At 44.3% G+C, this 25,376-nt stretch overlaps 1 protein-coding gene across 2 annotated transcripts; it reads right to left on the bottom strand.

Moving 5' to 3' along the window:
- Nucleotides 1–69: 69 nt before the first annotated feature.
- OLFML1 (olfactomedin like 1) lies at nt 70–25,376 on the bottom strand. Of its 2 annotated transcripts, XM_053672256.1 has the most exons (4): nt 24,775–25,376; nt 23,167–23,455; nt 1,667–2,453; nt 70–579 (listed from the first exon to the last, which is right to left on the bottom strand). In XM_053672256.1, the coding sequence occupies exons 1-4, from the start codon at nt 24,898–24,900 to the stop codon at nt 576–578; spliced, it is 1,206 nt and encodes a 401-aa protein (XP_053528231.1). In that variant the 5' UTR covers nt 24,901–25,376; the 3' UTR covers nt 70–575. The 2 variants fall into 2 exon arrangements, with proteins under 2 accessions (XP_053528231.1, XP_053528230.1); XM_053672255.1 differs by having other exon boundaries at nt 72–2,453.

Raw genomic sequence — 25,376 nt, 5'->3', positions numbered from 1 at the left:
AGTGTCGGGGGTTGCTCACAGTAAACTCAGGCCCTGAAACTGCTTTGCTTGAGGGCATGTAGGCAAATATACCCCGATGAGATTTGTTTGCTTAGTGTCAGTTTTATTGTATCTCAAGCAAGAAGAGAGATGCAGGGAAAGTTAGACAAGAGGAGACTAGAGGTAGGGTCCTCACCCTCAGGCTGGTTTTCTGGAGCAAGTAAGTAGCTTTTGAAAACCCCATAGGAAGGTCTTGTGGGGACATGAAAAGTGTTTAAAGGGGAAGACCATTATTTTTAGTATAAAATGATGAATGTATTGCTTATAAAAGTTTCGTTTAACAAACATGCATACGGGGGGGGGGGACCAAAAAAAAACTGCAATTTATTTATAAAAAATTGTGTATTTATTCTTACATGTTTAAACTTCAGGCACCTTCAAAGTCCTCTCCATCTGATGCAATACACCTATTAAGACATTTTCCCACTGCTCAAAACAGTTTTTGAACTTGTTGATTTTGATTCCTTTTAATGCTTCTGCCACTTGTTTGTTTCACCTCTTCCACATTGGTAACACATTGCCCTTTGAGATCCTGTTCATCTGGGAAAAAAAAAAAAAAGTCCCTTGGGATGAGATCAGGTGAATAGGGAGGGTGGGGCATGATGGTCGTGCCGTCTTTGGTCAAAAAGCTGCTGAATACTCAGTGCAGTGTGGGCCAGTGTGCTGGTAAATCGCTTATCATGAAATGGGTAAACCCATTGAGAGGGTCTTCAAAAAAATTCCCTGAAGCCAAACACAGCCTCTCACAACAACGCCAATTGGTACACTGATACAGATGGGTTCCTAGAACATTTACCTAGTGGGGCAAAGTCTGTATTACAAGGGGCCAGCCCTCTAGAAGATAATTCCTGTTTTGGGGGGTCCTCCCTTGTATTTGATGCTTCCTGGGGCAATGAAAAAATGATGGGATTTGCAGTATCTAGCTTTTATTTTGTAGCTGTGTTACTTTGAATGGCTCACCTAAGCTCTCCTCATCTCTAAAATGGCAACTACAAAGATCTGTCCTACATACAAGACTAAAGTAAGAATTAAATGATGTAACATAGGTGCAAACACTTTGTACCTGGAAGGTGGTATTCAAATGTTAATGTAGTTAACTTATTATTATATCTATCTAGCTTGATGGAGAGGCAGAGCCAGGGAAAATCAAGATTAAACATCAATAAAAAAATAGTAGTTTAGTTGGGGAGTAAAAATAGAATATCAAAAGGCTTGTGTAAAAGAGGAAAGAGTTTGAGCAAAGGCCAGAGAAGAGAAAAGCCAGGAGTATTAGGGGTGGCCCACAAGTCTAACTGCTTGGAGGCGTGGGATGGGTGGAGTTAGAGTAAATGCTAGTAAAAGAAAAGGCTGGAAGTAAGCTGGATCAGAATGTGGAAGGCTTTGAGTGCTGGGAGGTTTGGATGGGTTAGAATTTGTTGAAATTTCTGAATGACAGACTCTCATTTAAGCTCTTAGAAGGTCTCTAAGGCAGTAACAACAGGGAGAATACACATGCATTTTGACTTCTAGACTGTATCGCTGTATGTGCTTAGAGGGATACAGTATTGTAAAAGGGGCTGTGGCACCCATGTCCTGGAGAGAAGCTTCCAAGGCCAAGGTCCTCTCCCTCTGGGAAGTAATGCATTACTTCAGAGGTTGCTTTCTCTTTGTCTGGAGCTTGTAAATGATCTGGTTTCCATCATTCCAGGCATAGAGCTGCTTATCTCTGGCATTGTAATGGATCATGGAGTGACTTCTTGGCCGCTTGGGAAAGAACAAGTTGGGCAGATCCTCCTCGCTGATAGTGCCTCGTGGGTCATAGGCGCAGGTGATGCGATGCAGGCCATGGCCACCAGCACTATAGACCACATAAAGAACCCCACACAAGAGGAACGCAGCTTCTGCATCCTGGCTTCCACAAGGAGTGTCCCATGAGTGTTCCACTCCCAGTGTGCCAGGCTCAATTTTAGTGAGAACCAAATGGCCATGGATGCCTGGCCCTGAGTGGATGGCCCAGAGCCCATGCTCATCCACAGCCAAGTCAATGTAAGTTGATGGCGAGTGCTGGTAGACCAGCGCTCGGCCTGCTCCTCCCGGGAGCAGCATTCGGTCTTCCACAGTCCTCTTCTGCAGATTGTATTTGATTATCTCATTGGAAGTTCCTTGGTTATGAAAAAATAGGAAGCCTTTGTAGATCACTTGGCCTGTTCCCTGCCAGGAATGTGTTAAGATGAGCTTCCGGGGGCCTGGCTTGGTGCTATCCTCCATGAGTGCCCGCATGTTTGCAAATTCCCAAACAGTGTTGTTTCTGGATCCAATTAAGAAATAAACCTTGGGAGAGTTGCCGACGGCATCTTTCATCCAAGAGCCATGTGTGTCCATAGTCTTCTTCACTATTTTCAGAGACTTTATGCCCGTTAGCATGTTGTCACAGCCTGGCCAAACAGGAGAAAAGGGAGGTTACTTTATAAACATGAGGAGTCTGCTTTTCTTACAGATGGCTTTCTCCCCCCTTTAGTATCTAGAATGAAGTTATCACACATAGATCAATGATGATCTATTACTATGAATTGTCATAAATTTGATTCAGAAGTCAAAGAATTAAATCAACAAACAGATCTCTGCTAAGGGAGTGGCTGTACACCTGGAAGAGTCAGCATGTTACTCGTCAGGACAGCTATTTGCTGCCACAGGCCCTGTTCAGGCCCTGTCCAAACTGTTGGCATCTCTGGGCCACACTGGAGGAGTTGTCTTGGGCCACATATTAAATACACCGTGACACATAATCACACGCAAAAAAAAATCTCATAATGTTTTAAGTAAATTTATGATTTTGTGTTGGGCCTCATTCATAACCATCCTGGGCTGCGTGTGGCCTCTGGGCCACAGGTTGGACACCCTCACCTGGAGAACTTTGAGGTTGACACAGGTGTAACTTAGGTGTGAAGCTGCCTATTTCAACTCCACTTGCCAAGATTTTATTGGGTATCTACTGTGTTCTTAGTGTGTAATGCTCCCAGAACAGTGCTAAATATTGAGGGTAAAAAAAAAAAACAAACTGTATTTCTGACACTGCCATGAAAAAAAATCATGCCTCAGTTAGGATAAGAAACATTTGAAACAAAACCAAATGACCCCAGTTAAGCTCAGCCTAGATCAACAAACCCTCATTCAATCACAGATCTGTGAGAACAAATGATTATTGTTTTAAGTCACTCAATTTGGGGGTTGTTTGTACCACCGTATTTTTGAAGCAACAGATCTCTTCTCTACTCCATGCAAAATCTCTCTCTGTCTCTCTGTGTGTCCCTCTCTGTGTGTCCCGCTCTGTGTGTATATATACACACACACATAGAGGGTGAGCCAAAAGTAGGTTTACAATTGTGAGTACATGAGACACAGAGTTTATTCTTGTATTATTATTTATTAACTGTTGTATTATTTTCCATACAAACAACTTTTCCACACATACATATTCTCCATATAATACAAAAGTAGGTTTCCCATATAAACTTACTTTTGCCCCCCCCATATATTATATAAAATCAACCCTATAACTTCAGGAGATCATCTTCTAGTGAAGGATTCTGACCCTTAAACTACTATAGCATCATAAGAGCTCTACTCATCCATTTGTTTATTTATTCATGAATGTATTCATGCATTTAGTCAGTAGACATTGGATACCTACAAAGACAGGATACTGACCCAGGTGTTATGAGCTGGGGGTCAATGGGCTGAGGTACAATGTAAGTTAGGAGTGATTCTTGCTTAATATGACTAACTAGAATATAAAGCTCAATGTGAAGTTTCTTACACAAGAACAGAGAATAGAGACATCGTTTGAGGCAGAGGTTAATCTTCATTTGAATTGGCCCTTGAAGGATGACATTCTGAGATGGGGGGAAGAATATTCCTGACAGTTGGCAAGAGCATATTTGGGAAAGTCCTCCAAGATTAGTATTAATAAGGTAGTATCAAATTTAAACCAATACCAGCTAAGTACTTGATATTGCCTCAAACTAGATGCATAAAACAAAGTAGTACAATAGATTGAAACCAGCTCTGTGCCTGGAACCTTGAGGCTGGCGCTAAGGAAGATGGATTCTATTCTACTGGCACATAGGGAGATACTGCAGATTTTGAGCAAAGTGAGCAATGGTCAAGACTGTTCAACAAGATTAATTAAGTTGGCAGTCATGTATGCTGGGTACATGAGAGAGGCAAAAATCAGGGAAACCAATTAGAAGAATATTTCAAAAGTTCAAACAGGATGAGGGCATAAACTAGGTGGAGGAAGATGAAATGAAAAGAGGGTTTTATATTTTTCTAGCTCCTCCTTGCCACTTCAGACTATTATCATCCCACTTTTATGCAAAAAAAAAAAACCCTTCTGTCTTTGTATCTCACGCTATCAACTCCTTCCAGTCTAAATCATTGACTATTCTCCAGGACACTCCCCCACATGCGTGAAGAGCCTCTGAGCACCTCAACTCCTTCAACTCCACAGCACCTTACTTTCAAACCACTTCAGTAACCTCTTCCTGTGGTCATACTCGGGATCCCCCTACCCCCAGAGCTGCTCCATATTATCTGTCTAAAACTCTAACATCCTACCTTCCGTAACAACAACATCTGATCCTTTCATTTCTCACTCCTTTGTTCTCCCCTCCTCTGCTCTTCCATTTCCTCATACCACCTCATCCCTTGACCTCTACTTTCTCCCAGGCCATCAGCCCTCTCTTGGTGTCACTTCCTTTACTATGCATCCTAGATCACTTAACAGCTCTCTGAGCAGCTCTACCACCCACCAATCCCTAGTTATTCCACCATATTCAATGCAGACATCTGCCTCTGCTCTGAAGAGCTGTGTGTTGGTGGAGAAAATCTCACAATGGTGCATATTGGTACCACTACACATTAGGGGTCTCCAACCTCAGCTGAGCCCTAAATACAATACTGCTTTTCCTGGTTACCCCCACCTCCCCATCTTCCACACAGCAGCTATCTTTTTTTAACATATACCCTTTATGCCCTCTTCCATCTCTGCTGACCCTCCTCCCTACTACAATCACCACATAGCAGCTGTCTTATTAAAAAATCCCCCCTACAACCACCTCATCATTCCTTTTAAAACAACAGATTAACACTTTAAAAAATAAACACCATTAGACATGAACTCCCTTCACTTCCTTTCCGTCACTTACAAACTTTTCTCTAGTTGTTCCTACCCTTGTTACCCTTCCACATGTCTTAGAAGAGGCCATGTTAGTCATTCCTCCTGTCCAAGACAATATATTCACTGTGCCCTGGCCTTGCCCTTTCCTAGATTTTCCTAGAACTCCTTGATGAATTAGTGCCTTCCTGTTATCTTGACTTGCTCCTTCACTACGAGTTCTTTAGCTTATAAATATCTTGCCTGCATTAAAAAACAATTCTCTCTCAACAGGCACCCTCTTCTGGTTACTTCCCTAGATTCTCTTACAGAATAGTCTGTTCTCTCTGTACCTACTTTCTCACCTCCCATTCTTTCATGTCACCATAACTTCACAGAAAGTGACATACGGTGACACAATGTTCCAAGGCACTTCCCAGCTGAAAAACCAGACCTTTTATGTCCATATGCTCCTTGACCTTTCTGAAACATGACATCATGATCAGTTCCTCCTTCCTGAAGATCTCTTTCTCCTTGATCTTTGAGTCACCACTGTCTCTGTGTGCCTGCTGGCCTTTTCTCTGACTGCTCCTGGCAGTGACAATGTCTGTCTGTATTCCTCGAATGCCACTTCATTTTCCACATCCCCAGTTACACTTTTGCACCCTCCTTGTTTTTAGGCTGTGCCCACTGACCAGCATTCTGTCCAGCGAGATACGGACAGAAGTGGTATAAGCCATTTCCACCTGGGCCTAAACATGCTATTTTCCAGAAGACCTTAGAGTCTTAGAATTTTGGGTCAAGATAAGATTAGTTCTACTGATCATTTCAGGAAAAGTGGGTCATCAGTTCTAATTAAGGACTTGATGTTGGGACCTCTCTGTTAGGCAGTCTATTATGAGGTAAGTAGTGTCATGGAGACAGGGAGTCCTGGTCTTTCGAGAGAGCATGAAGAACCCTGTGGTCTCCCTCAAATCCTGATGAGGTCTGCATTGGGGGCAGGAGAGGATGGTCTGAACAAGAGCATGGAAGTCTATGGGCCTCCCTCACTGACTGGAGGGTGAAATGTGGCATGATAGACATGTGTATAACCACCTCTTAAGAAGAACGGGGCCTCCTGAAGTCCTTCCAAAGGCTTTGGTATAAGAAGCTGGATGTGACAGTGGGTTGTCATTTTCTCCTTAATAAATGCTTGGGTTCTATAGGCAAACTGGAGGTTGTGTAGAGCTAAAGGACAAGAAACAGATGAAGGGAGAGAAACTGGACACAAGGAAGAAAGGTGCACAGAGAAGTCCCACAGGTTCTGAGCTAAGTAAGCATTTTAGCAAACTATTTGTTACTGCCAGATGTTTGGGTAAAAAGTCTACCATACTTCCCTAATCAGGTCATCATCCTCCATTATCATACCTCCTCTTCCTTTAAGCCTCCATCATTCCCTTCTTGCTCTCATATGAAATTCTTGCCTCTTATTTCACTGAGAAAATAAGAGCAATCTGAGAACTACATCTCTTGTTTAAGTTACAATAGACTCCCACATAGTGACCACACCTCCATTCTTGACCCCCATTGTCCATTTCCAGCCAAAGGGAGTTTTGTAAATCCGAAAGTCACATCATGTCACATGTCTGCTCAAAACTCACAAGTGACTTCCCATCTCACTGAGAGTAGTGCTCAAGGTTTTGCCTTCCGGGGCATATGTAAGCTATTCCCCCCACTGCCTCTCTGATTTTGTCTTCTACAACTCTCCTACCTTATTCATTTTGTTCAGCCACACTGGCCTCCTTACTGTTCCTCAAATTGTGTCAAACTCCTTCCTGCCTCAGAAATTGGACACTTTTTGTTCCCTCTGCGTGCAACTTAGCTATCTTCCCCAAGACATCTACATGGCTTCCTCTCTTGCTTCCTTTACATCTGTTCTCAAATGTTTCCTGATCATTAAAGCTTTTTCTGACAACCTGATAAAGAAAAGGCAACCTCTTCTCCAGCTCTCCATACATAGCCCCTTTGCCCTAGTTCATTTTTCTCAAGAGTGCTTCTTATCTTCTACCTGATCTATCATAAATTAATCTGTTAACATCTATTGCTTGACTGCCATCGATAGAGTGTAAACCCCATAAGGGCAGGAGCATTGTCTTACTGCCCGTTCTTTGGTGCATGTCTTGCCCCTGGGATAGCAACTAACACATAGGCCACTATTTGCTGAAGGAAGGGATGAATGAATGAACGAATGAATGAATGAATTTACCAACCACCAAATCTACCATTTGCACCTAAACCCAGGTATTCTGTTTTCCCTCCTACTCAGTACATTTTCAGTGGATCTAATCCACTGAAAGTGAATCCCATCAGATTCAGGGGATCTAATCCCCTCTCCTCTACTCAAGGATTTAGCACCTGAAATTATCTCCCCACTCCTACAACAATAGTCCCCCCTCCCTATTAGATCATTCCCCTCAGTAAACAGAACTTTTAGTGTGGCTCCATTTCTCTGTTCCACTTTATAATAAAACCCCTTAAAAGAGGACTTACCTCACCTCCAATTATCCCCTCAGCTACTCTAAACTTCAATTTGTCACTGATCTGAAGTTCCCTGCCCACCCCACTGAATCAGTTCTTGTCAAGTTCACTGACAACCTTCATGTTGACAAATCCAAGGGTCAATTCTCAATCTTCAACCTACTCAAATTCTCAGCAAAATTTCATTACTTGACTACCATTTCCCCTCGAAACTCCTTCCTCTCTTGACTTTGGAGCACCCCTCCTTTTGATTGCCCTCCCATCTTTCTGGATTTCTTTCTTGGCATTGATGGCTGCTTCCTTCTCATCCTCCGCCTTTAAGTGCTCAGTCCTCACACCTCTTCTTTTCTTTATCTGCAATCACTTCCCAAGTTACTTCCTTTTATCTCATGGCTATGAATTCTAAATAACAATGATTTCCAGATTTGTATCTGGAATAATGTCCTATTTTGATGTCTACTTAGTCTCAAACTCATTTATTTATTCAACTGTTTACTCAATGTACCTACTTGGATGTCTTTTCGTTTACTCTGTCTAAAACAGAACCCCTGCATTTATCCCACAAATCTCCTTTATCCTATTCTTCCCATTTCTGGCAAGAACCATCAAACAAGTTTCTTTTCTAGAAGTCATGGTTCATTTCTTTTCCTCTATTTCCTCACCACCAGCAAGTTCTGATAGTAAAGCTTATTTTTAAATTATGATGTTAAATATTAATTAAAATGCTCAAATGCATCTCTCTCCCCCTCTTCCCACCTTCCCTTCTTTGTATTCCTTGAATCTTCTCCTCCTAGATCATGAAAATAGTCTCTAACTTCTCTCCCTGATTTTACTCTTGCTTACCCTACAGTATATTCTCCACGAAACAGCAGGAGTGCTTTGCTTAAAAGCATGAATTGTGTGATTGACTTACTAAATCCTTTCTCCTATCACTTTTAGAAGAAAATTCTAACCCTTGACCCTGTCCTAAAGCAGCCGTCTCCAACCTTCTTGGTACCAGGGACCAGTTTTCCCACTGGCGGGGGGTGGGGTGGGGGGGCTGGGGGGGTGGGACAGGAAGCAGAGCTCAGGCTGGAGGTGGGAGGCTCAGGCAAGCTTCCTTCAAGTCCTGGTTCCTAACAGGCCACTGAGCGGGACTGGTCTGCCGCCCTGGGTTTGGGGAACCCTGTCTTAAAGGACCTACATGATGTGGCTGCTGCCTATTTCTGGGACTTTATCATTTATTCTTCTCCCCCTTGCTCAGTGCTTTGGGACTGCATTGACTTTCTTGCTATTCTGGGAGAATGTCAACTTTGTTTCTGCCCCAGGGCTCTTGCACTTGCAATTCTTTCTGTCTGGAATGATGTTTTTCTTGATCTTTCCGCAGTCTGCTCCTACTCATCCTTCAAATCACAGTTTCAATATCATCTCTTTAAGAAGCTTCCTGAGACTACTGCATCTAAATTTGAAATGATGTCCTATAGCCCATAGCATCTTTTCCTGTTTTCTTGAGGTCAGTTATCACATTCTGTAATTATCTTAACTGTTTTATTTCTAAGCTTATTGTCCTTCTCCCCACTACACAGTAAGCTCCACAAAAGCAGGGCCTTTGTCTTACTATTGTCCCCTACTGCCCAACTCAGTGCTTAATGGGTTCAATAACTATCTATTGAATTAATGAGGAAAATAGCTTCATTCAAATTGATGTTTTTCTAGGATCTTTTCTAGGGCTGCATATCCGGAGCTGTGATCATAAGCCCTGTCTTAAGTAAATACTATTTGTAAAGTGCTTTAAAGCTTTTAAGATACTTTCAAATCCATTATATCATTTAAAAATCTGACACAAGGTTCCCATCAAGGGACCTCTGGTAGGAGTAGAGAGGAGGAGCAACCTTGGCTGGGAACAGCAGAGTCCCGGGGAGGTCAGTGCTTCCAGTGGTGGTGTTATCACTGTGCGGTCCTGGACGCCCAGCGATCTTACCTGGGCCCCAGTGTGGCTAGAGCCTGACTTTGGCACAGAGACGTAAAAGTCTCTCAGCCATCAGTTCCCACTATGTCCCCCTGCTGTTATGCTTTGTCAGCCTGAGGGGCCACTTCCCTGCGGCCTCTGGGTCACCTTGGTCCCAGTTGGCCTGTATTAGCGGAAGCCAAACCCCTGGGGAAGGCAGAAAGCCTGGGCTGGCTGGGAACCTATGCACTCCCTGAGGAGCCAGTGGGGGATCCTCAGCCACACTGAGCTGAGGGTGGGCTGCAGGCGGTGGTGTGGAGGAGGAGTGGGCTTCCATTTACCAGGGCCCCTCCCTGCCAGAGCCGTTTTTTCAGTTTTACAAGCTCGTGTTGTCTTATGTAAATGCTGTGTTCCTCCCATATTCTCTGGTGATCACAAGGTGTGAAAGAATGAGGGTTTAAGCCTGTAAATGATCACAGATACCTTTAATGGGGAGAAGGAGGAATATTAGAGAAGCTTAGAAACTGTTCCCCATTGAAACACAAGCACAAAGGCTTGAGAAGTTAATAAATATCTATAAATACATATAATGTGCCAGGTACTGTGATAGGTACTTTATTTACATTAGTGTATCTAATTCTTCCAATAAGCCAAGTGGTAGATATTTTAATCTCTTGTTCCCAAGTGAAAAAAAATTAAAACTTGGATAAGTTACTTGGATAGGCCACAGAGCTGTCGGCCCTTGGGCTCAGTCTGAGCCAGGAGGCAGGGCCAGCTGGGACACCTCCAGCCAGCCCCACGGGGACATGGTGGAAGACTGTGTGTATGTGTGGTGGGAAGGAGTGGAGGGTGGGTGAGTCTGCGTGCACCTAGGGAGGGGTGGGTGAGGGCAGTGGCCTCCCTGGGACCTATTCACAGGGAGATGATACGTGCCTGGACAAGGAAGCGCCCAGCCTGCCCATCCTTCTGGGAGGAAAGTCTGCAGGCTCACAGACCAGCTGAGAGGTATTATGTCTAAGAGCAAGGCACGTTCAATGTCTCACCCATAAGAAAATGTTCATTTAAAATGCAGAAGTACAAGTTGGCAGTTATAAAATAGTTATAGGGATACAACATACAGCATAGGGAATACAATCAACAATGTAACAACTATATTCGGCACCAGGTGGATACTAGACTTATCAAGGGGATCACTTCATAAGGCATATGAATGTCTAACCACTATGCTGTACACCTAAAACTAATATAATGTTTGAATGTTAACTGTAATTGAGAAATTAAAAAAAATACATTGGAAACTAGCACAGAAATCAGTTCTCCTTCTGTGTCTGCATTCTAATGCAGGGTCCCTGGAGAAATAGCAAAGCAAAGAGAGTGCTGATGGATGGATTAGATCAGGGAAGGAGTTCTGGGGAAAAAGGAACAGAGTTTTCCCCCACGTGCTTGCCCCCTCTGCTTCTCCCACCCTGTCCTTGGCAGATGGAGCCCGTGACAGAGTCGGAGCCCTGAGGGGTCTGAACTCAGCCTCTGGTTCTCTCTGTGTCTCCCTACAAGTCCCTTGTCAATCAGCCTTAGCTGAGCTTTTCCAGCAGTAAAAAAAAGGGGTTTAGGCTGGATGCTTTCTATAGTTTTTTTCAGAGCATATATCTTATAATTTTTATACATTCCTCAGTTTGGAATTTGGGGGAAATATACTTCCAGTTTTTGAGGGAAAGGGTAAGTTGAGACTCTCTGCTCTTCTGCTCTTGAGAAGAGACAATTAGCCGAAGGAAAAGGAAGGACAGGAAATAAATTTAAAATCTCTGAGTCCAGCCAAGATGCAAATTATTTAACAGAGACAATGACATGTAAGGTCCTACCTGCAAACCAAAGAATGAAATGCTGTCCTTTCTCCCTCAGGCAGAATTGTAGATAAGCAATTAGGATAGAATTTGGCCCAAGGCCTTACAGTGAATTCATATACAAAGATCACTTATTTGAATTTGTAAAAAATACTTTCCCCTTTATTTAATGATAATACCCTCCAGACCTGGTGAGACTTGTCCTTCGGTAGGAAAGTGGAGTTGTTTTAGGACATCGGTCTGGACGTTGGTAGAGAATGGACTGGGGGCAGAGGTGGGGGAGCGGCCACGGAGGGACAGGTGGAGCGTCTCTAAATATAATCCGGATGATGAAAATCTAAATAACAATGGCATAGGAAAAGGGGTATAGATTCAGGAACCAGAAAAAGAGAAGTCAGGTCTTCGTGATGATTAGACCCGAGGGAGCAGGGTGATAAACCAAACTCAAGGACAGGGTGACGGTGTGTGAGACAGCGACAGAGAAGGGAGGACTCCTTTGCTTGGGAGGAAGAGTGCTGAGCTTTTTTAAAAGGACAGAATTGCTATAAAACCATACATATTTTGACTGTTTCTTGAAAAATCTGTTATCAAACTTGACTTTTTCAGGCACCTGAATTGCATTCATGTCAATAAACATTTGTTAATGCCTATCAAGTGACAGGTGTAATGTCAGGAAGTGGGATGAGGAAGATGAGGGCTTTCGGGTGAGTAGTCAATTACGCTGCTTCAAGCAGTTAACAGTGACGCTGTCAATGTGAACTTACTTGTTCTAGAAACTGGGGCCATTTCGTGCTTTTTGCCCACAGAATAACTTCCAGGTATCTCAGTATGGCACTCAAGGTCCTTTATCGGACTTCTTTGGTCACTTCCCTGCCACACTAGACAGGTCACCAGTCACCACACTTGCCGTGGCCTCTCAGAAGTTTTAGACTTTGCCCAGACTTGCCCTGAGCTCACCTTTGCCACCTTGGGCTACATCTACTTGTCCTTGAGAACAAAACTCTCAGACTCCCGCAGAGCAGTTGGCTGCACCTCCTGTGTGCAGGGCGTTCTGTGCAGCCCTCTCTCTTCCAGGGCATCCATCATGCTGACTCGGAACTGCTTATTCACTTTGTTTCCTTGCAAGCACTTCAGACAGAGAATGTGTCTTATTTGTGTTTTTATCCGCAGTACCTGGGACACAATACATATCTCTCTCCTATTCAGTCTTTTACTGCTTACCACCCAAACTCAGGAATTAATTCAATTCAGATAGCTCAGCATTAGGCAGTGTCTAAATCTGCCATCCCAGCTCCTGCTATGCCAACTTAGAAATAAAATTGATTCGACTAGCAAGAGGTGTGTGTGGACCTTAGCAGGTCTTATCGCATGGTCTGAGTGCCTGGGTGATAGGAAATGGGTCTCAGTGATCCACAGTGGGCGGCTTTGCAGGGCTGTGGACCCACGGCTTAAACAAGGCCTGGAATACAATTAATGCCCTAGGTGTGGGTGAGCATAAGAACTCTTTGGCAAATCCACATCAGAGGCTTTTCTAGGTGCCAAGCACTAAATTCAAAGTATTCCATGGCACCCAGGACGGGGCCCTGACAGCTTCTCTTTATTGATGATTAGCAATAGATTACGAGGAAGGGAAGTTGCTTGCATGGCTGCGTGTTGCTCAACAGCCCTGAGCTGTTGAGAACCCAATAGGGGAGCACAGAAGCCAAAAGCTGTGCTGTCTAAGTCCTGCCTGCTTCTACCCTGGGGTCCCGGAGCTGGAGCCCCACACAGCAAACCTCCTTCACATGCCTCCCGTGGAAGAGGCCAGCTCTTCATAACCCCTTAGCTTAACTGATTTTCCTCCAGAGTGTTTATTATCCCCTATCCAACAGGTTACACATTTGTCTTTAACACCTTTTCTGTTTGACTCGCCTCAGTAGTGAGTAAACCCCAGGGAGACAGGGCTTTGGCTAACTTGTTATATTCACTGCTGTATGTCTTGTCCTAGACCACCATCTGCCACATACTGCAATTTCTATATTTTAAGGATGAATAAGTTCAATATTGACAGATATAACTTCAATTCAAAGAAACTCTTTATGGTTCTGATAACTTCTAAAATGCAAAGGGTCCAGAGACTGAAAGTTGGAGGATACTGTCCCAGAGCATCCAGACTGGTGCACACTGACAGGAAGTGACACACAGGAGGGGACGGTGCCCTGGGGAACGGTCACCGCAGCTCTTTTTCACACCACATATCTGACAGTTGCAACATTCAAGCATTCCAAGATTATAATTACGAACTTCCTGTTTTTATTTATTTTTCATTTAATAACTGAGGGGTTTTTTTTTGCATGGTGTTTTTCCCTCTGTGATAAAAAACTAAGCTAAAAATGATAGAAATGTCCTCGATTTCTAGGTGTGATACTGTCATTCTCCCATTTGCCGTGTTGAAAAACAAGGTCATTTTGACATTTCACCATGGATTCTTCCTGTGAGATCGATCTCATTTCATTCTGTTCTTGCCATCCTTTCTCAAAGTCTAGGGCCTGCTCTCCTGAACCTGAACTTTACAGTAGTCTTCTCACGGGTTCTTTGATCTCATCTCAAAACCACCATTCATACCAATGCCTGATTCACTGCTCTCGTGGAGAAATTTGCAGACTTAAAAACTAATCTTGGTTACTGCCTGTTTCCCGAGCATTAAGACGAAAAGCCTTGTAAATGCTACCAGAGGTTCTGGAGAAGGGTGGGCTCTGGAGCCAGACATGGAACTTGCTTCGGCCAAAAAAAAATTGGTAAAAATGACCACGTCTTGGCATGCTGGTGCCCCCTTTCTGAGGCATCGGTCTCCCTCATGAGAACAAGCCCAGGCTCGCCTTCCCAAATATTAGAGGTCACATGGAGATCCAAGCCATCCCTGCCAAAGCCATCCTCAACCATCCCTAGGCAATGTGCTACTAGGGAACACAGGCAAGAGTGGCCAGGCCTGGCCCAGACCAACAGAGCTGTCCAGCTGCCCTGTAGACTCCTGAGAAATAACCAGGGACTTTTGTTTTGACTGCTCACTTTCAGAGTGTTTTGTTATACAGCATCACTGTGGCAATGAATAACTGATACAGGGTAGAGGTGAAGGGATGGTGAGCTGAGATGAATCTAGTGTGTCTCGGGGGTGATGGGTACTCTGGATGCAGCAGGGAAGTAGGAGGAAGATGGAGTGCATGAAACACTCTGTGCCACAGTTTCTTCATCTGAAAAGAAGTCATAATGGTCTCTATATAGCAGGGTTGTCACGGGCTTAGAAAAGATAACAGATAAAAAGTACTTATTGCAATCTCTGGAAAATATTAATAGTTGCTCCCACTATCTAATAAACTCCTCCTCAAAGTCAAAAATACTGATGTCTACTCTGTTCCAAGCACTGCAACAGACTTGGGAAACACAGCATGAATAATGAGCATTGGACAGATGGAGAAAGGAAGCAGTGGAAAAGTCAAAGACAAGAAATGTTCAAAGTTGCTGTATTCAGGTTGGCTTGCTATCTAATTTTACAATGAAAGTAAATACAATAAATATAGTACACAAAATATTCACAGTTTTTATTTAATCAGCAGTTATTACTTTCATACAGAATAATATGACAAATTGTTTAAAGAAAGCTAGGTCAGGTTGTAAGGGCTTTTTTATGTTATTTTATGGGGTTTGCTTTAGCTTGTAGGTTGTGGTTGCCATCAAAGTTGACAAGGCAAAGAGGAAGTAACTCTAGCAAGACAATACTGATGGCAGCATAGGAGGAAGCCAGCACTGGACCAGCAAGAGACTGGAAGCCAGCAGATCAGTTAGGAGGCTCTTAGAGTCATCAGGAGCGGGAATAACGGAGTGATACTGATGAAAAGGATACATTTAAAAGGTATTCAGAAGAAGAATCTACTTGATAGGGTACCTGGTCAGATAAGGGCCAAAGAGATGCCCCTGAGATTTCTGGCACAGGAAACTGTGTGTGCAACTCTTCTGTTAACTAAGAGCACCAGAGGAAAGCAGAGGAGTGTTGTTTAAGAGTAAATAAAGAAGTCGGGGGTTAAAAATAAGGAAGGTAGGGAAAGAAAATTGACCCTTCTAGGCCAGGTTTTAAAGGAATAATTTAAACCAAACTATTTGTGAGCAGGTCTCATCATCAAATAGCAACCAAGAGGGTTGACCTGGGGTTCATAATATAGAGAGATCTGATCAGATCACTGGGGAGGAGCTGGGAGGGGCTGTAGGAGGAGGTTGCCCAAGGCAATGGTAAATAGTCTAGGATGGGATCAGCTGAGAAGCTGAGTATCTCCACAGCCCATGGAATTATGCGCCAGAAGGTTTAAGATAAAAAGAGGGCAGAGGCTGAGTCTCAGGCTCTCATCCTCAAGAATGCATGCATGATCATGCTGCAGCTTCCTGTGTTTCTAAGAGGATGATAATTTGCATAGATTTTGGATAGGAGACGGAACTCCAGGTACAGCCTGGGGTTGGGCTGGCCTGGGAAAGGGCGGCAGAGTTATTCTTCTTTGGGTGTCCTAGAGAGGACAAGCTCTGAGGCAGAAGCCTGCCATTCTCCCAAAATTGTATAGCTTTTGCATCTTATGTTGTTTTAGTTTGGAAACTAACCCTATAGAAATAATATAATTGAAAACTAACAGGGGGAATGCTAGAACTCAGGTGTTAAAAAGTTTAGCCTTCATTGATAGGCTGAAGTGATTAAAGCTATAACTAAAGAGTTAAAGAGTTCAGCCTTAATAGATGGGCTTAAGTGACTAATGGTGTGTGGAAAGTGGTTACTCCAAAATCATGTAGCTTTTGAATAAAGAGTCCTTCTGTGACCACAAAGCCTTTTCCTCCTGAATTTTGCCTAGAGGGCAATGGCAGGCAGCAGGACCCCACTTGCTGTTCAGTAACATTCATATGTGTCCCTCAGTAAGATCAGAAGCAGCTGAGCCTTGTGGGTGCAGACATCCAGTCTCAGAACAGAGGGCTCCCACCTTGAGTGCCTCTGTGGCAGGCCTGGAGATGACCTCTCTAACCCTTCTGTGCACACTCAACCTCCCTTACTGAAGTCCGTTCTGTACACTGTGGCCACAATGAGCCCCCCAAGCCTCCTTCTGAGCCCTGACACCCCCATGCTCACCACTATCAAACAGAGCAGATGATGCGAGAAGTGTGCCATGGGAGCCAGCCTGCCTTAGCTTGAATCCCATTTCTGGCACCAGTTAGCTCCGAGACTTCGGGCAATAATTGCTTATCGTCTCAGTGCTTTTTGACTTCCTCACCCATAAGTGGGGATAATTATAAAACCTATCTCACAGAGCTGTTGTGAGAATTAAATGATATAATCCAATATATAAAATGCTTAAAGATTACCTGCTGTACAGTATGCATTTAATAAACACTAGCTACTATTATTTACATCATTTTCATTGCCCACAGCTTGAAAGTTAGACCTGACTTAGCACAAAGGACCTGAGCTCTTGTCTGGTTCTTTCATCTCCACTCCAAGACGTTCCCCTTCACGTGAGATCTACTCAACCCTAAGTCTGATTAGGACTTTGTGCCTCCGTTTACTGTTCCATTTGTTTGAAGTGCCCTTTATTCTCCGTTTGATTGGCTCTTTTTATTGTTAAAACTGAGCTTGAGGGTTACTGTCTACCTTCCACAGTCTCCCCCATCTCCACGGCAGCTCTGACCCTGCTTAATTACTTAATGCCTGCCCCTTGGGCTTCTGTGCTACCTCCATCAGAGCAGTCACACTCTGGCTGTGACTGGCTACCCTATTTGCTTAGGTGGCTACCTCACCTGGCAGTGAGCTCTTTGAGGACAAGATGTTATATTGCTCTATTCAACGTTCCATCTCTAATACCAGGCACATTGCCAACATATATCTGGACTTCAGTTAGACATTTGCTGAATAAATGAATAAATGAGTGAGTTAGAGAGAAAATAAATGGATGTTCACTGAACCTGGAGCCAAAGCCATCAGCTTGGGGACCTTCTGTTAGTGCTGTAGTGTTGGGAATGGAGGTATCCTCCCAGACCACAGGCCTTCCAGATGGATGGACAGAAGTGCTGTGTGCACGGGCCTTTCTGGACGCAGCACAGTGGACTATTGTACTCTCTGGGAGACAGCGCAGGATAAGCTGCACATGTACTTCCAGTGTTGCTGGCCCCATGGATGCACCAACTTCTGGGTGAGGAGCCCATGTGTGTGAGAGCACTCTCACACGCCTCTGCTCACACTCACGTGTATACTCTCAATCTCCTCCTTTGTGGTCAATATATCTGTTGCAAATTAAAGTTACACATCTTAATGTTTCTTTCCACTCATCACAAACAATTTCCACTCATCTGTGGGAATTGGCTCACAGATATGTTTTATTTGGCTTCCTGTGGGTTTTTTGTTTGCTTACTTGTTTTGATTTTGATTTGATTTTATTTTTAATGGCTTTGAATATGAGGCACACACATTTACACTACCTGAATGAATCCCAGAGGTATTTAAATTTGCAGCAAAAGACTTTTTTTTTCAAGCAAGATCTAACAAAAGATATGAATTATTTAATTTAGCAGAGAGAGGGTTACCTGAGGTAACTTGCACCCACCCTTGTAATAAAAGGAGTTGAACTAAAACAGGAAATCATATAAAATCTTTTATAATGCCTTGTTTTGACTGCCTGGAGAATTTTCCTTTACAAGCTATTTACAAGAGGTTAATACTCTAATCCGCACAAGAATGCAGCCAAGTGGAATTGGCTGAAGACTTGGTTGGGTATCTGAGGCAATGTGCTTTGCCATAAACTGCCAAGTGCAATGCAAAATCTCTTTGTATTAATAAGAGTTAGAGAATTAAAGACTTGGAATGATTTTCAAATGTAAGTTAGATTGTATTCAAGTAACTTTCACTCACTGCATTCTAAAGTGTGTGTGTGTGTGTTTGTGTGGACGTGTGTGTACATCACATACACATGTACAAGAATTGTGGCAGAAGGAGAGGAGGAGGCAAGTGGGGGAGAAATAGAGCATTTGTTAAGATTCTAAGAATTTTACCTAACCCCTAAACATCCTTGGGACTGTAGCAGTCATGAGAACATCTTTGGGGATCTTTTCTCAACAAAGGTTGAAGACTTGGGAACTGCTCTATAGGGAATGGCTTCATTACAGAGCAACTTGATCTTATTACAGAGCAATTATCCCCAGTATCTGGTCCTTCATAGTTGCCCAAGAAACATTTCCTCCAAATTTGGGAAGAAAAGGCGGGGTGTGTCTTATAGTCCAAATGTAGCATACCTGGCTCGTGGGGCATGGTGGGGGGTGGCAGCCTATTTATTTATGTTATTAGATATTTTACATTTTTTGCTTGAAAAATTCCCCCCTATTTTTCTTCTCTAAAAGGCGCATTTTATGGTCCTAAAAATATGGTAAAGAAGAACCATTTAGGCTGATGTTAGGATTTTCTGGAAAAAGCCAAAAGTGTATCTATGAACAAAACCGTGATATGACCTCTGGTGATTCTTTCCCAGCCCATAATCCCATGGTGTCTTTAGACTTGAGTCTCAGGAACTTTGGTGTAAATTCCATGGCTGGCTCAGTCCCTGCAGTCCAAGATTAGAAGATAGAAAGATCAAAGGCTTGTAGGAAGAAGGTGGGTCCGATTTTATTTCTTTCTTTCTTAGAGAGGGAAAGAAATGTGCTAGATATGCTAGAGATACAGGGATCGGTTGTCTCCCACACACCCACAATGCCTGCAACTCAGGCCTGCACCCTGACCGGCAATGGGACCGGTTCACAGGCCAGTGCTCAGTCCACTGAGCCACACCAGCCAGGATGGTAGGCAAAATTCTAGTAAGACAGTTCCCAAGATTCCCACCATCTAGTGGTCAGGCCCTACATCATGGGTGTCAAATTCATTTTCACCAGAAGCCATATCAGCCTCAAGGTTGCCTTCAAAGGGCCGAATGTAATTTCAACTCCTCAACAGTTAAGGAGTAGTTACATTTATACAGTCCTAGAATTATTTCAGCCCTTTGAAGGCAACCTCGAGGCTGATGTGGCCCCCAGTGAAAATGAGTTTGACATCCTTGTCCTATATAATCTCCTCCCCTTCAGTGAGGGCAGGACCTGGCAATATGATAGGATTATAATATAAGAATAAGCTGAAGAGATTTTGCAGATATAATTAAGGTACCAAATCAGTTGATTTTGAGTTAATCAAAATGAAGATTATTATGGGTGGGATTGCCCTACATTAGATAAAAACACTTAAAAGAGGGACTGGGTACTTCCTGAAGACAGGCCCTCTCCTCCTGGCCTTGAAGAAGCAACTAGCCATCTTGTGGGCTGCCCTTTTCATGAGCTGCCCACGGAGAGGGCAGCCTTCAGAAGCTGAGGGCCCCAGTCCTACAACCAAGAGAAAGTTATGGTGATTCTGCCAACAACCTCCGTGAGCCTGGAAGAAAGCCCTGACGGCCCCGTGAGACTGTAGCCTAGCCAGAGCCTTGACTGTGCCCTCCTGTGACCTTGAACAAAGGGTCTAACTGAGCTGTGTCTGGACTCCTGACCCCAGAAACTCTGAGGGAATAAATGGATATTGCTTTAAGCTGTTAAGTCAGTGGCAATTTGTTACACAGCACTAGAAAACCAAGATAGGCATAGTTACTAACAGAAATGGCAAAAAAAAAAACCACCCAAAAAACAAAAACAAAAACAGTGAGGGGGTGAGCATAGTATGTAAAGCACAAAACAGTGTAAGGTGGGGGAATACATTGGCATTCCAAAGTCTATGTTTGGGCAGAGAACCTCTGAAAATCACAGGCCAAGGAACACTAATCACACAGTTGTGATTGTTTACAGGTTTATCTCTCCCTAAACTGGGCTCTTCTGTAGACGGTTTTTATAGCCTCCTCCATGGGAGTTCCAGACCCTGGGAATATAGAAGTAGGGGTGTGATGGGCTGGGGGTCCGGTTGGGCAGTCAACTACACATAGACAGGTATTGTTAAAAGTGCTAGTGCTCCCTTGGAGGACTGAGCGAGGTGCTGTAGGAGTTCTACGGGCCAAACTGCCTGCAGTCTCGTGCCTCTGCCCCTCCCCCCACCACCAAGTCTTCCCGGAGAATCCACAGCATTTTTGAGTCATAAGGGTAGGTAGAAAACAATATTTGTATTTTCAATTGCAACTGTGTTGGATAAATTACAGGAGCCTAAGAAGCTGGACATAAGCTTGGGCCACTTTGTGAGGGGCCTTCTCTATATAAGACTAGTACAGACTTGAATGGATTTTTTTATTGTTGCTGATAATGGATGGTGAATGATAAGAAAAAAATTCTACTCAGAGGAGTAATGAGATCCATTTTTGTGTGGTAGGAAGGCCTTCATGACAGCAGTCGGATTGTAGGAGGCAAGACCAGAGTAAAGAAGCAGTAAGAGAGCTAGTTTGGGACACAGTGTGTTCAACTCTCTCCTCCGTCCCCACCGTGTATGCAAACAGGGCCCATTCAATAGTGGGGGGGGGGACGTGGCTATTAATCATAAACTGAGTCACCAAATGAGAACCCAGAGGCAACAGGCATGGAAGGAGCAATCTCTGGAAAGCTGAAAGAGAAGTTTTCACTCACCATGGAGCTGGGAGAGGGAACATTTTAGCCTCCAGTATCTGAGGGATGAGGCAGAGGAGGAGAGTTGAATAAGCAGCAAGTCCAAACTCAGGACCCCTGCTGAGCTTACGGTGCAGTGGCAAGGGGCAGCTTCAAAGCCTGAGGGGCTCAAGGTGTTCAGAGACCAGCAGCAGCTCAGGGATCCAATTTAGTACAACTGTTGAGGGTTGGAGTCCCGCCTGATCCCTGGCACAAAAGTTGAGGCACATTCTAGCTCAGGCCACATTAGCACCCAGTCTTACCTATCAGTGTTTTGGGGAGCCTCTGTTCGTGCTCTGTTGGCTCATCCTTACCCTTTTCCCCCTTCCCTCACCCCATGCTTAGCCCCAGTTTTTCTCTCTCAGAGGATGGTTCATCTCAAGGCAGTTTCACGGCCAAAAAGGATTACTCACTTGACCACCTTGATAAACTGCTTCCTATTACAGATAAGACACCCTCCCCTCTGTCTTCTGACTCTGAGATAACATGGTCTCTTTTCTCTCAAAGCCTAATAGCCCCTCTCTCGGTGCTGACAACTCTTCCATCCATTCATTCATTTGTTCACTTAGTTATTCACTAACAAAGAGTTGTTGAACGTAAACACTATTCTAGGCACTGGGACCCAACATTGATATGAGATACTGGATGTAGGCTCTCAGCAAGCTGATGTTCTAGATATGGAGGTAGAAAGTAAGCTGTGAGCAAATAAATGACCTAGCAGATTTCAGAGTAGTAAGTGCTCCCCCACAAAACAGTGGAGTAATCAGAGCCTCAACACTCCTCTTGGGTTTCCTGTCTCAACATCCTGGATGTGTCCTTCTCACTCACTTTTCACTTTTCATTATCAGTCACCGAGCCATGTGGATTCCAACTCTCAGTGGCTCTCGAACCCATCTGCTGTCCGTTTCACTGACACTTAATGCGGGCACCAGCGATCACTGTTGCCCAAATTACCGCAGTGTTCCTCTGCAGGTCTCCTCTCTCTAGCCTTGCCTTCTTCCTTCTTGTCATGTTGCTGCTTAAAATCGCTCGGTGATTTCTATAGTTTCTCAAGTCAAGTCCAACTCTCTTGGCATGCGAGGTCTTTCATTATCTGGATCCTGCTGAACTCTTCAATTTTACCTCCCCATGCACTTGCCCTTTACTGAGCCACTTGGCCACATCTGCAGATCTACGTGGGAAAGTGGATATTCCCTCACACCTTTGACATGTGCCCTCTGCACTTTCTTCCCTGATTTCTTTGTTCAAAACGCACATTACGAGTCCCCTCATTTGGGAAGAACCGTGGAGGTCTTCTGCAGGTTACGCTGGGAAGGTGCGTGACTCCCTCAGCACAATGAAGTCAGCTTCCATCTGATTTCCCCAATGGGGTTTCTCACATTTGGAGCACACACACTTGGCCTATAAATAAAGTTTCCCCATTTGCAATAAAACCATCTCAGAATACAGGCTATTGGGGGAACTGTGTCTCTCATGGTTTTAATAAAATACACTCATATATATATGACATTTTCCTTCTCTTTTATGTTTTTGTTGCTTGCTACCTGTTATTTTAATTTGAGCACCTAAACATTATTCTTAATGGCCTGGAAGTCATTCTGATGGATCACGAGATAGGAGAGGAATCCCCTAGATGTCGCCGTCCCAACAGCACATGCGATGATCACTCACCGCAGACCCCGACCCCGAGGGATGCCCGGCACATCGGCACATCTCCCTACTCCCAGAGCTCTAGGAGAACCCACCCACCTGTCCCTCCCCCTGGAAAGATCTGGAACCATACGCCTCTGCCAAACCAAGGTCTATCAGGAGATGCCCTACCTGGGCTGACCTCTGACACCGTAGCCCTGACCTTCCATGGGGCCTTTAGGAATGCCATGTGAAAGAAAAAGCTGCTTTCTAAGAATGCGTTTTCCTTTGGACACCTGCTCCCTGCTAAGGCTGCCCCACCCCCAGCACAGCACACAAGGGTGCACATCCAGCTACTACTGTCACACTCAGCCAGCACCCCCACAGCGTCTGCTCCCCGAGTGACAGTCCCTAGGACAGTGTAAAAGACACAGCTCTCTTACTTGCATTCAGCAGAGTCTGGATCTTTTTCTCTTCTTCGGCTTCTTGGACTAGCTTTTCCGCCAGCATCTTGTCCTCTGCTTCTACGCACAAGTCGGCTTCTCGCAGGTACTCTAGGTAGTCAATCTCCCGCTGGGCACGTTCGACCCTCAGTGCCAGGTTGTCCACTGCACTCTTATACTCGGTCGTGTGGGTCTGACATTGTCCCAGCATAACGGATATGTTTTTCGAGAACTCGCGGAAGTCTTGAATGTATGCCCTCGTTGCTTGTGTACATTTTTGCAGTCCTTGCTTCAGTCAAAAAATAAATTCCCAAATTACTACTAGGTATTGAAGTTACCCAGGTAACATAAATAGCTATTGTCCATAGGAAAAAGATTTTTAAAATACAAATAATCAGAAAGGGGGAAATAAAAAGCACCCTTACTTTCTTAATTCAACGTACTATTGATACTTTAAGGAATCGATTTTTAATGTTTTTTGTGCATTTAGCCATAAATATGTAAATATTTATCCTAAAATGTTGGGCAAGTGGGTGCCACGTGTAGTGGTTGAGTGTAAGTCTGGCACGTTCAAGGAGGTGAGAGTGGGGAGGAGGTGTCTGAGGAGAGAGCAAGCGAAGAGGCAGCACCAGGCCAGTGGCCCGGGGACATTCCATCGGCCGCCTCCGGACTCCAGCCTGTTGTCCTGACAACATTGGGAAATGTGTTGGGCCTGCTCTGTGGAATTACTTAATCCTGACTGTAACTAGATGAGCAAATAATTTGGACTTTAAGATTTTTCAGGAAAATGTTGCAAATAAATATTGGAGATAAGAGTGTCTTTGAAAAAAAGATAATTTACCAAAATTTAACTTGTGCAAAAGCAAGGCAATTAAGTATTAAACAGTCAATGTCAAGACCAGGGTTGTGTCAAAGACTAGGTAGGTCAGAGGGTTACATTTGTCTCTGGGAGCCTCGTCACGCTGCAAAAATGTTGGGTTTTGCAAAGTTCATGATGTGGTGGCTGCAACATATGCAGAAGAGGGGCCCAGATACTTTCCCTCTGCCCAGCATTGCTGAAGTCGGCTCATTTCTAAATCTGAATCCAGTTTGGCAAAGGAAGCTATGACAGCTTCTTGGCACAACAGTGTTATGACTTGTTACCATGACCTAATGGTTTATCTTGAGAAGACGAGGAAAAGCTAAAATTAGCTATTATCCCAATATTGTGAAAATGAAGAAAAAATGACCCCCAATTTCAATTTTCATATTTTAAAAGTAGAACTATTGAATAATAACATTTTGGACAGTTCCCAGTGTGCCAGGCCATGTTCTAATAGAATAATTGATTAAATCTTCAGAATAGCTTTACAAGGTACATTGTATGATCATCCCCACTTTACAGAGAAAAACCGCACAGGGGGCAGCCCTGCTCCAGGTCGGGGATGGTACGGTCCAGACTCTGGTGCTGTAAACCACTAGAGCATAAAAAGTTTCAAGTGTAACTCTACCAATGTATTTATCATTTACTACCTGGAAAAACAAACCCAAGAAGACAGGGAAGCAGGGGTAAGATAAGGTGACTTCCGGGAGGCGTGTTCCCATATCAGGTGCACAGATGCCACCTACCTCCATGACTCGAAAGCGCTGGTAGATGTAGTGCACCATGCCTGGGTCCTGAGCGCACTGTGGCGGAGGCAGAAAAGCTGAGAGGAGCAGAACCAGGAAAGCAGAAGCTCGCTGAAGGGCCAGCATCGTCCTGCAAACCACCCACGGTGGACTCCCCTATGCTGTGCCTCTCTGAGAAGAGTCAAGGGTCTAGGTGGTGGTTTCCCGGTTTCTAGCCGCTGCTGTGAAAATCCTCTAAAAACAGCCGGAAAGCAAAGTTTGCTTGTTATTCCACCAGATGTGTGACCTCACTTTGAAAGCTGGTGATCAAGTCCAGCTGTTGGCAAGCTGGTCCCTGGAGGCCCTGCAGGCCGACTTGGGGTAGAGAGTTTCCTGGGTCCAGCATCTGTCGACATCACCCTTGACACGCACAGACCCTCCCCAGCCTAGTGGCCGCACCCTGCTTCTAGGCCTAGGTGAATGTGCATCGGGGTGAGTGCAGGAAGGGCTTCTCCCCTCTCCCAAAACTCTTTTACTTTTGCTTTCCTTCCCAAGGGGATTCTACAGTCCAATCCCAGCCCAGACCTAACACACACCACTCCCAACTTCTCAGAGTTGGAACT

Source organism: Artibeus jamaicensis, unplaced genomic scaffold (assembly GCF_021234435.1).
Source record: "Artibeus jamaicensis isolate MK-2021 breed Jamaican fruit bat unplaced genomic scaffold, CSHL_Jam_final contig_759, whole genome shotgun sequence".
Taxonomy (NCBI): Eukaryota; Metazoa; Chordata; class Mammalia; order Chiroptera; family Phyllostomidae; genus Artibeus; species Artibeus jamaicensis.
The sequence above is the reverse complement of the archived record's forward strand: the minus strand, read 5'-3'. Positions and strand labels throughout refer to the sequence as shown.